This window comes from Microtus oregoni, unplaced genomic scaffold (genome assembly GCF_018167655.1).
Source record: "Microtus oregoni isolate MIOR12 unplaced genomic scaffold, Mior012 000043F_ref0000047, whole genome shotgun sequence".
In the NCBI taxonomy this organism is placed as follows: Eukaryota; Metazoa; Chordata; class Mammalia; order Rodentia; family Cricetidae; genus Microtus; species Microtus oregoni.
The window spans coordinates 20828146-20841022 of record NW_024543210.1 but is presented as its reverse complement, the minus strand read 5'-3'; the positions used below and the strand labels follow the sequence as shown (position 1 = coordinate 20841022).

Here is a 12877-nt window from a genome sequence, read left to right as displayed (position 1 = left end):
AATCCATAAGGCCCTGGATTCAAGCACAGCAATCAATCCATCAATCAACCAACAAACTTAAAAGTCTCTTCATACAGTAAACTATAAAACAGGAAGTGTAATTAACCTAGTTTATACTACTGATGGTTTTATGATGAAACTCAAATAAAATAAAAAGATTTAGATATGTGTACATAAAAGTTCAAAAAATATTCCACAAAAAACAAGTGCATACTAGTAATATCCCATATATTTTAATCAGTGAATTTACAAATTGATCTATCATATAAAAGTAGTTGTTACATATTCCAGAGCAAAAAGTGATGGACAGAATATGAGAGGAAGTAGGGGGAAAGTTATTAACACACATCACATACTTGTATGAAATTGACATGCAATAAAATGGCATAGCATAGTATAGAAATTTTAAATAACGATAGAAAATTATTAATTTTTAACTTCAATTCACTTATAACTATTTTTGGTGAAGACAGAGAAGAGTTATCTTTAGGCCATACAGTAGGCCCTTCTCATCTTGTAAAAACCATCCTAGGGAGGGAAAGAATTTGCTTGAGACAAGCAGAGTCAGCAGGCTGCAAGCTTACACAAAAGAATTGAAGTGCATTTAATAAATACGTGTGAAATAAACATGAATTCTAGCTAGTCTGGCCTTTAGATATGTTCAGAGAGATTTCCAACAACATAAAAACTAGAAAAATTTGTTTCCATTACAATCTGATTCATAATTCAAAAATTTTATCACCCTTTATTTTCTAATTCTTTGCCTATACAATATATTTAAAATAAATATTTAGTGAGAAGAAAGAAACTTAGATGCTTCTTACATGTACTACTGTGACTCCTCTCTGGCAGACAGCGTCACAGCATTCCATGCTGTTATACAACAAAATCTATGGTTAAGGCCACCATGCTGATGCGCAGCTATAATAGCAGCACTCAGAAGGCAGGGGTGGGTTGATTTCTGTGAGTTGGAAGCCAACCTGCTCTATACAGCTAATTCTAGGAAGGCAGGGCTATACAGTGAGACCCTGCCTCAAAAGAAAATCAAAGCAGACAGGCAGACAGACAGGAGAGATAGATAGATAGATAGATAGATAGATAGATAGATAGATAGATAGAAAGAAAGAAATGGCTACACAAAACACAGCTTATTAAAGATCATAAAATTTAGGATTCCATGATGAAATACCTTGCTTTCAGCTAGCCAGCGATGTGGGTCATAATGTATTTCAGGACCAGAGGTAAATACCTACAAAAAGAAGAAAGAATGTTAAAAATAGGTTTCTCTCTAGCAGGAATGTACATAAATAAAATTATTGACCATGCATCCATAGAAATCGTCCTTAAATGCCAGGATTTGAAAAGTGGAAGATTGTATTAAGTACACAATCAATTTCAAAGCACAGTTATTAAGTGGCTATTTTGCATGTATTTCCTTGATGACAATAAACAGCCAGCTCAGGTACAGACACAGAAGATGATCTAGCTGTCATGGGCTACTATCACTAGCCCCTGGAGGTGAGCCCATGAGGCTTCACCTGGAGCGCAACCTTGACTAAAGCCTGTTTGCTTTGCCTGTGACTTCCTCTCAATGCTGTTCTGTGTAAGGTACTCTACAGAGGTTTAAATGTGCCTACACAGAAACTTAACTCTGTTTCGTTTATCCATCTTTATACACTGGGGTCCATTTTGTTTTGTCAAAGACTGTGAAGAAGAGACAGCTCATCAAAATGAATTTATGTGAGCATTGCTTTAGATTTCAAAACAGACACGAAATTTTGTATTCAACTGTTGCCTATATTAGCTGCTCTGATTTCCTTTATACCAACTCCTTTATAAAATCACTCAACATCTGGTTTTGTCTTATTACTGAGCTGAATCTATACTCAAAAGCTGTTGATGTCTTTATAATTGTAAACACAAATTGCATTATTACCAGTTTTTCAAACTCGGTGCTGTATAGGATATATTCACAGAACTTGTCGATGTTTTATCTAAAAATATCCTTTCTTTTATAAAGAGATGTACATTCCTACTCTCAAATGCTTTCATATCTCCATATGTATGTGCACATTTCTCTGTCAGAATAACAGTAGCTAATTTACTTAAATGCATACTTAATGCATACTAAGTATCTACCACATTCTATATACAAAAGTGTTGTGGTATTACACTCAACCCTTCTCTCAATCACTTATTTCTTTACTTTTAACCCAGCTCTCCTGTTGTTTTTGTTTTGTTTCATTTTGTCTTGTGTTTTGAAATAGGATGTTGCTTGCAATGTAGCCCCTGGCTTCTCTGGAACTGTGGAGACCTGGCTGGCCTCTCTTCTGCGGCTCCCTAGCAAGAAATAAAGGCCTAAACCACCACACAAGTTCTAACCTAAGGCTGAGCTGCTCCACCTTTTCTTTTTTCTTTTTTTTTTTTAATTTCATTTTACATTCCAACTATGGTCCTCCCTCCCACTCCTCCTTCAGACTCCCCCCCCTGCCGGCCTCCCCCCCAGCCCACCACCACCCACTCCTCCAAGGGTAATAACGCTTCCTGTGGGGAGTCAACAAAGCATGGCATATTAGATTAAGGCAAGGGGAAGCCCCTTTCTCCTGCATTAAGGCTGAGCAAACAATCCCTGAAGCTAAAAGCATTCTCTGTCCCTCTGGGCCCCTAGACAGGTTTCTCTCTGCCCACTTGTTCCCAAATAGCCACTCTGAGGCTTAATATCAGTTACAATTGTCTGCTGAATGTCTTGGGCTTCTTACTGACTAGCGCTACCTATAAATTAACCCATTTCCATTAGTTTATATTTTACCACGAGGCTTGTGGCTTGATACCTCCCACCTTCTTTCCCCAGCAGTTACACGGTATCTCCCTGACTCCACCTTCTCCCTTTCTAAGTATCTTTGAACTTTTCACCTGTCCATTGGCCAAAACAGTTTTACTCATCAACCAATAAAAGCAACACATATACAGAAGGACATACCACATTACATACCACCATAAGGAATTGGCTCCAAAGAGCTAGCTCACACCAGGGCAAGACTCTGGTTCCATTATCAGGGGGCCAGCAGACTGACTAAGCTACACTACTGTCCTCCACATGCAGAGGTTCTAGTCTAGAGGTCTCATGGAGGCCCCACAGCTATTGGTCTAGAGTTCTTGAGTTCCCACAAGAATGATTCAGCTGTCTCTATAGATTTATTTTCAATCAGGTTTTCCCTAATTGCCCAAATTTTCTATTTCTTCTTCCTCTTTCAACAATGTACTATGTTGCTAAATATCTGTGAGCATCCATTTGTCACAATTAGACTTCCCTTTTCACTAACAGACTCCATTAAATCTTTACTGCCTCAATTAAATCTTCACTTTGAGCAATAATAAATACTTATTTTGATAGAGGAAATATAAACAATGCTCATGTTTCATGATTTGCTTCACAGGTTTACAAATGATCTCATACTTTAAAGAACATCTTTAAGCAGTTAAACGTGGCAGAACAATAGGCAATCAGGGTCATTGGGAAAAGATACTATATAAAACCAAAGTATAAATGAAATTCACAAGTGTTTCTACACTGCCACGCACACAAAGCCCACTCAATGGACAACAATGAGTGCCCATCAAGATGCCATCATAGCAAACCTCAAGGAACTGTGACAAGAACATTGTAGCAGAGCTGTGCTGTAGGGAAAAAAAGGCAAAAAGAGAACATGTATGTATATCTAAACACAGCAAAACACAGAATTACTTTCAGAGTATATTAAAGGAACTTGTTCCCTATAAAGCAGTAGTTCTCAACCTTCCTCACACTGCAACCCTTCAATACAGTTTCTTGTGTGGTAATGACCCCCAACCATACATTTATTTTCTTTGCTACTTCATGACTGTAATTTCACTACTGTTATAAATCATAATGTAAATATCTGTGTTTTCAAATGGTCTTAGGTGAACTACTGTTATAAATTGTAATGTAAATATCTGTGTTTTCCAATGGTGAATCATATGGAAGGGTTGTTTGACCTCCAAAGGGGTCATGACCCACAAGTTGAGAATCACTACCATAAAGAAACAATATTTACGAATATTCTTGTCCATGAAACTCAGGTGTTTTCAAAGAGCTGCATGGAACAAGGCTTATTATGCTTCTTATAACATGACTCACGTGCTTTGATTTTAATGCTCACACATGACTGAAAACTACCCGAAATGAAATACTTAAGCATGGAGTAAATGCTACATTGCTAATATATGTTCCTTCATATCAAGTTAGGGTTTACAAGTCACATACTCAAAAAGTCTTAACATTGAAGAAAACAGCATTAGAAGGGGGAAAGATAAGTGGCATAAAGACCCCATGGCCTCCCCAGAGTCAGTTTCCACTTCCACCCAAACACTGCTCATCTTTAGTCTCACGGCTTGCTCATAGCGACCCTTGAACACTGTCTCAAAAGAACATACAGGGAACTAAAGATTGCAAAATATCTACCAACTCTATTAATTCCACCAATTGAAATACTTAAAGTTGGAGCCTTGGAAGTCTTTAACTGAAACAGTATATTTTTATTTTCTTCAAACATCACTTAGAGAAAAAGAAAGATAGGGGAAAAATCAGGAAAAAGGGAAGAGACTTCAAAAGACCTCTCTCTGGTAGAGGAAGAAAAAAGAACCTAGCTCCAACAGAAAACCACCTAAGCACAATATGGCATTTCAGTATGGCCATGCCAAAAATGAAGTAAACACAACTGAAATTAAGGCTGCAGCCTGACGTGTTAGGAGGTGTGTCACGTGGAATTCGGCAATGCCAGAGCAACACTTCTAAAGTGTCAGCCTTCAAGAAATTCAGACACCCATGGGACACTCATTTTATACATCATCTCCTGACAACCATTAATTAGGAAGTAATAAACCCATCTAAACATGGGGAGTACACGGATTAGAACTTGAACAACAGGGAAAGTGCAAGAGCAAAGTGCTTACTTGGCCTGGCCCAGTCAGTCTACAAAGTTTCAAGTCCTACTTCAGATATCATCACACTGAATGTAGGAAAAGTACCCAGCCCCTCCTGGTCTGCTTCTCTTTTCTACACTATATTTTATGGAGTATTGGAGAGATGAGTTGACGTTAAGGGCTAAGAGAGACACAGCCTATACCATACTTATCATTGAACCTCTCAAGAAGAATTAAATAGATGGTAGCAACATTACTAAAAGGCTACCATGGTGGAAAATTCAGAAACCAAGCTTCTTGACTCAAAGAATGTTTTCCTTGATCAATATTGCTACCTCTTTGTTGATGGGCTTTCCTGCACTGAGTGAGACATGGATAACTGAGTAGAACAACATCACACTTTCACCAGGACTGGGTAGGTATAAATAGTTTCTAATTCCTAAGCAATGCAAGAAGTTATTTTGTTTCATAAAAACTTTCTGAAACAAAACTGAGACTCCCATGTAATCACATGTTACAATCCCATTATAATTATATGTTTGAAAACAAACTGAAAATTTAAGGCACATTGAAAACTCATAATTACTTTCAATTTCTCCAATGAATCTTTGGAGAAAGTTTTACAAGCTGCATCAATTTCCTTTCCTATTACACCAAGAATGGATTCCTGTTCCGTCTCCAAACAAAGAAGTTGATCCTTCAGCTGTAGCCTGGCCTCTTCCATCCTCCTCAAGTGTTCTTCTTCATTACTTATATGTTTCTCCTGTGGCATGAAATAAAACAGAACCTTATTAAGTAGAGCCAAGACACAGATATCTATGCAACCAAACCTAAGAACAGGATTAGAACAGATATGACCAGCCATCCCTTCACTTAGAATAATAGATATCCCATGAGAACTCAAGTATAAACAACTGGCAAAAATTCTACAAACAAAAGAAATAATGTTGAAAATGTCCTTTGTGGTTTGTTAACAGTGCTGTTAGTGGGTAAGAATAAAAGCTAAAATCATAAATTGATCTGGGGTGAACCCTAAACATTAGTAAAACACAGAAATATAAATTACAAAATACGGTGCTTGCTTTCAATGTGTTATCACCTAAACTCCATCACAACACGCTCCTCCTACAAAGTTCTCATCTTTTTGATGCCATCATACCACATACACGCTTTTGAGACATGAAAATTTAATAAAAACCAAGATGGAAACGCATTCCAAGTAAATAAATACATTTAATGAAGAGAGGTTTGTCAAAAGTCCTTGAAGAGATTACAAGTACTTTGGGGGTCTCCTCTAGGCAGAACAATTTGCAATCATTAGTATTTATTATACAATTCTCAATAGTTGTGATTAAATAATTTCATTAAAAACAAGCACTCTTGATAGGAAAAGCTCAAAATTCCCAGTGCCCCCCAAGTCCACATCTTTAGGAACATTGACACAACACTGAGAATGCCTCACTTTGGGTTGAGAATTAGAAATGTTTAACTGGGAAGGTCAACAAAAACAGTCCAAACCCTCAAAAGCTCTAGAATATGAGCTGCTCCTGATCTCGAGCATGTTGAACCATCCCTGCCATCTCTGGGATGAAGCCATTCATCCCAGAAATGAGTTAATTTAAGATATAAGACTTAGTTAATAAGAATCCTGAGCTAATAGGCCAAGCAATGTTTTAATTAAAAAGAAAGCCCACATGATAATCTCGTTAGATGATGAAAAAGCTTTCAACAAAATACAACATCTCTTTATGATAAAGGTCATGGAGAGAGCGGGGCTACAAGGAACATACCTAAACATAATAAAGGCAATATACAGCAAGCCAATAGCCAACATCAAACTAAATGGAGAGAAACTTACAGCGATACTACTGAAATCAGAAGCAAGGCAAGGTTGTCCACTCTCTCCATATCTATTCAATATATTCAACTGCTATGCACTATAAAGCAGTGTTCGGACAGTCCAATTGTGAAGAATGGAGCAGAATGGGAGGGGCAGATTTTCCTGAGAGATTCATTGGGTCTTATTACCATCTATCTAGGCCATAGAAATCTGCTTTATCTAGAGCATTCCTTATCATTTTTTTTTCATTTTCATCTCTATAACAAAACCTAAAGCTGAATCATATATATAGAAATTTATTAAGCTCCCAGTTTTGGAGCCAGACAGCCCATGACTGGACGGTCCAGCTCTTGTGAAGATCCGTGGCTTCATTCCATTATGCGGGGAGCATGTGCATGTCAGATCTCAGGTGAGACAGAAAAAAAAAAAAGAATGTGCTAATCAAAACCCAACTGTAGTGGTGCACGCCTTGAATCCCAGCGTTCGGAAAACAGAGGAAAGTGGAGCTCAGTGAGTTTGAGGCCAGCCTGGTTTACAAACCAAGTTCCAGGAGAGCCAGAACTCTACACAGAGAAACCTTGTCTCAAAAAAACAAAACAAAATGTAAAGATGAAAAAAAGAAAAGAAAGAAAATGTGCTAATCACAAAATGATAAAGCGAAGTCCCATTGACAGAACAGCAGGTGTCACAAAATGTCCACTTTAAGACAAGAAAGGTTTATACTAGTGACATGGATGTCTAAAAGAAACACTAAACTCTTTAAAAGTTCAACCTCTCTCTCTCTCTCTCTCTCTCTCTCTCTCTCTCTCTCTCACACACACACACACACACACACACACACACGGCTCAACCCATTAATTTATAATTCCATGATCAAGGCATAATGCTGCAATTATAGACAGATATTCCAACATATTCTTTATGCTCCATAACACTTTCTCCATAGCCCTAAGACTGTAAGGAAACAGAACTTTAATAGTAATGTAACAGCTTCAAAAGTAAAGAACAAAACCAAAATGACCTCTTGATAGGCTCTGTGACACAGAGCTGTAACGTCAAGGCATTGAAGGGTGAGGCAAGAGGACTGAAGGTTGAATTTCTGTCTTGTCTGCACTGCAATTCAAAGCCAGCATAGGCAAATTAGAGAGACTGTCTCAAAATATAAAAACAAAAAATATTTGAACAATATTTAACAAGCTAGGTGTGGTAATGTATACCTTCAATGAGCACTCCCTAAACAGAAGCAAGCAGTTTCTGTGAGTGCGAAGCCAGCCTGGTCTATATAGTGAGTTCCAGGACAGCCTGGGCTACACAGTGAAACCCAAACTTGAAAGAAAGAAAGAAAGAAAGAAAGAAAGAAAGAAAGAGGGGAAGGGAGTGCTAAAAACGGCATTTTGTTTCCAAAATATTTATAACATGAAATTAAAAACATTTTAACATACTTTAACAAAACTTATTTTAAATAAACTGATCATAGCCTAAGTAAATCATTAATTTTTAAAGTAATCATTTCCTTTACCTTGAAAACAAACTTCAAGAAGAAAATATGAAATGCTTCCATCCTAAGACCGTCTTTAATACAACACTGGGGGAGGAGAGATAGCAAGTAGAACACACAGGGACCACACACTACCAAACAGCGGAACTAAAGCCAGTAAGATTTAATTAAGATTTATTGGCAGTGTGGCTTGTTAAACTGGAGCTACACACATCAATCAAGAAGTTGTGATGAGGAATATTCCGGAACTTAGGGAAACAGCTGACTTTAGCTTTAAATTCAACAGTAACGTTACACATAAATTATGAAACCTCCCTGAACAAAGCTTGGACCTGTCTATAAGTCCTTAACCTGACTCTGTAAGGAAGGCTCCCACTGCTCATGCCCGTGGCAGCAAGAGAGCTGTGGCACCCTGAAATGTCGCCCATGGAGAAAAGCCATCCACTGTGAGTTTTGTTAGAGATGTGGAAACCACGTCACCAAACTGTAACCCCAACTGTCTTGCAAAATAGGCAGAAGAAAACTATTATTTGTGGAAATCCCTTCTGGTGCTTGTCACGTCATAACCACTTTGTTCAAACAGAATTAAAGACAGAAATTGCACAATAGTAAATTCTGTAAACTCACACTAGTCATATACATGGATGTTGATATAAAAAAATGAGCAAAACAAAACAAAAGGCCTGTGATGTGGCTCCGTGGATTAAAGTTGAGGAAACGCGAGTACTTAAGCCAAACTCCCAGAACTAGGGCAAAGGTAAAAGAGATTGGACTCTACCAAGTTATCTCCTGACCTGCACACACACACAATGGCACATGAACTACATGCACACACATCATTTATATACTCAAAGACACACAATAATAATAAGTTAAATAGAAAAGCAATGGCAACTTTAAACTCAAGAAATCAGACAGAACTTCATAAAGACCTACTTGTCGTCTTGAGAGCAGCAATGCTGAGAGAGGAAGAAAAGGAGAAGCTCAGGAAGGCCAAGAATTCTCCACCTGCGCGAAAGCAGTAACACGCGCCTTCCTCGCCCATATGGACATTACAGAAACAACATACAACCTCAAGCTTCAAACAGGAACATGGGCCATTTCCATGATACTCCACATGACCCCATACTATAACACCTGCCATAATATATATCTTATGCCTGGCCCCTCACCAAGCTGAGCTCCTTTTAGCCAAAGATGATATTCCCCTTTGTTACCAAACAAAGTATCTCAAATACCAATCAATTAATAAATTATTTTCTATTCCTTTACAAGTATTTCCTTAATGCAGCCTCTTAAGTCCCACTTTCTGGGGGGATATTTTTGTCACAAATTAATTTTGAACTCACTGAGGCCATGTGTACACAAACAGGCTCGTTCTTTATAAATATTTAAACAGGCAAATGAAAGAATACTGTAACTCTACTAGAAGATAGATGTTCTAAAACAAAAAACTTTACTTTTAGGTTACATACACACTGTTCTGTTTCTTTTATAGACATGCTTTACATCATTTCCTCCGAAGGATGGGGAAGCTACAAGTAACAGTGCAGAAGGGGTTAGCCTGAGATGCTGGATAAAACAGCAGAGCTAACAAGACAGACAGTGCATGAGAACATGAGTTCTGACCTCATGCATATTAAAATCCAGGTGGGAATGGCATCCACTGCAGCAGTCTTCAAAAGTTATCCACAAAACAAACAAAAACAGGAGAAATTCAAATCTAAACTCATAACCTCCATTTATGGAAAATCATTCTTGGCTCAGGCCGTATAGCACCCTCTTCTAAGATAGGACTGAGGAATACAAAGACCATTTACAGCATGATCAAAAGTTGACGGGTATGTATGGGCTATATTCCTAAAAATTAATACTCACAGTTAAAGAAAAGAATGCTTTCTAGGGAGCACTTTATGCATTCACTATTAGAATCACTACTCTGTGATTATTATATATTTCTATTGTTAAATGCCTAGAAACAGAAATAACCTTTGGTATTTAAAAGTCAGCTACTTCTGTTGAGTATCTACTTATAAAACAAAATATGAACAAGAAAACAAACTAATGGGGTTTTTAATTATGCATCTGGAATGAGTGTTGTTCAGTTTTCAGAGAAAAAAATTACAAGCTATCTCAAATAACAGTATGTGCATGTTTAGTCATGTCTCTAAAAACCATCAGGATTTCCTCCTCTCCTTCTTTCTGTAAAGCACTTCTTCTCAAGAAAGAGAGAAAAGTGTGAAAGTAAATCACCAAGTCACACAGCTAATATCCACAACAACAAAAAACACCTCCTATTGGTTTTTATCTGAAATCTACAGAAACACTCTCAATCATCATCAAATGAGAAATGAATTGAGTTGATTAGCACTTTAAAGAGCAGTAAAAGAAAGAGTCATTGAAAACAAACATAGGCAGCCATTTTATGTTCACTTTTAAGGTCAAGAAGAGCCAGCAAGGCCTAATTAACTTCAAAGCCATCACCGAAAGAGGTGTGATACGAAATGATCCTATGACCTTTGTTTTGACACCATAGTCAATCATATGTAGCATTACTTAGCCCAATATTTATTGTGGAGATCATACGTAACTATGGAAGAAAAGAAAAGCAGACTAACAGAAGGATTTTCATGGAAAGTGCCCAACACATTTGCTTTCTCTCCATGCCTCTAGCTATCACAGGAATTGAGTTAAAGAGTAGCAGGCCACTCTACCTAATCAAGAGCTAATACGACTGGCAAACTTGGACTTTACTACTTTAGTGCTTTTAAAATCAGCCACTGTGGTGGTTGAAGAAGAGATGGCTAGGCAGATAAAATGCTTGCTGTCCAAAAGCACAGGGACCTAAGCTCGGACATACAACATATGCATGTAACATCCAGGTCATCTGCACAAACCTGTAACCCCAGCAAGGGAAGATGGAGACAAGACTCCTAGACCAGGAGTGGTGGTGCACACCTTCATTCCCAACACGTGGGAGGAAAGCAGACAGATTTCTAGGAGTTCTAGTCCAGTCGGTCTGGTCTACAACTAGGTTCTAGGGCTAGAAAGAAGACACCCAGTCTCAAACTTAAAGTGGCCCAAAGCACGAAAGAGTAATGCTCACAGTCAGCTCACAGCACATATGATTTCCTTTATCCTCAAGCTTCCTTTATCCTCAAGTCAAGACCATGATGAGGATACAGAAACTCCAGCCTGACAGCAAGGGAACCAGCATAGGACCAAACTAGGCCCTCTGAATGTGAGAGACAGTAGTATGGTTGGGACAGACTTCAGGGGCCACTGGTAGTGAGACCAGGATTTATCCCTACTGATTGGACTGGCTCCTTGGAAAACATTCTCTTTGGAGGGATACCTTGCTCAGCCGAGACATAGTGGGGAGGCCCTTGGTCCTGCTAAAAAGCATGTGCTGGACTTTGTTGACTCCCCATAGGAAGCCTTACCCTCTCTAAAGAGTGGATAAGGGTGGGATACAGGGGAGCTAGAGGGAGCAGGAGGAGGGGAGAGAATGGGAACTGAGATAGATAGATAGATAGATAGATAGATAGATAGATAGATAGATAGATAGATAGATAGATACATACATACATACATAGATACATAGATAGATACATAGACAGACAGACAAGAATACAGCTAATCTAGACTATAAACCCCAGGCAGAGATATACCCATTACCATTTACTGTATTTAACAAATTTAGAAATCATGGATGAAATTTTGGGTGAAAGAACTTGAAAAATATGCATTGTGTGAAATGCCAACTCTATCTAAAAATGATTGAGTAAAAAGAGGAAATTGGCCAAAAAAAAAAACCCAGCAATCACTAACAGATGTCAAAATAAAAACAAACTATAGCTTTTTAGCTGACAGATAACATCGAGTGTTTTTATTGTGTAAAACACATTTAAAGAGTGTACACACATTGCGGACTGATTAAATCAAACTGAGAAAGACATTTCCTCAGTGCCTAGCATCTCTGCTATGAGAGCACTAACTTCTACCCTCTTTCCTTCTCCAGAGCACAGAGACCTCTCTAATCACTCACTTCTGCCTTTCACAGATACATTTTATATGGAAATCTCAGATTATAATTGGTTTTTCTAACAAAAATCAATAATTATTTCCATTCCAAAACACATAAACGTAAAACAAAAATAGCTAAATGCAGTAACTAACCATGGACTAGATTCAACACTACAAATTCAATAAAAGGACACAAACCTGATTCATTTTAGTGACACTAAATAAAGGAAAAAATGCAGAGAATCTATGTCCGACTCTGTCTCACCCTGCTTCTATCCCAATGCCAGGCAAGACATTATATTTTCTCAGTTTTAGAGTTCAACACTAAAACTATGCACAAATATAAATGGTAATTATCATTTGGCAGGTCTCATTTGTATAAGAAAATTACCCCCAGTGTTTTGTCCAATATAGCCAGGCCTCACTTTACACATAGGAACAAAAACACACCTCTGTGAATCAGGATGCAGCAACACTTAAGCTCCTATGTTCCCCCATTTCTTTGATGGCTCACAGTCTGTGATCTTAAAGTATTTCCTGATAGTTTCATTGAAGTTAATCTCATCCCT

At 38.0% G+C, this 12877-nt stretch overlaps 1 protein-coding gene across 3 annotated transcripts in view; it reads right to left on the bottom strand.

Moving 5' to 3' along the window:
• LOC121434350 (centrosomal protein of 128 kDa-like) overlaps positions 1-12877 on the bottom strand; it is a 359842-nt gene that overhangs the window by 204798 nt on the left and 142167 nt on the right. For all 3 annotated transcript variants that reach the window (XM_041633226.1, XM_041633227.1, XM_041633228.1), the window contains 2 exons: positions 5531-5707; positions 1190-1249 (listed from right to left, as the gene is read on the bottom strand). In XM_041633226.1, coding sequence (XP_041489160.1) covers positions 1190-1249; positions 5531-5707 — 237 coding nt within the window. The remainder of the gene's footprint in view (positions 1-1189; positions 1250-5530; positions 5708-12877) is intronic.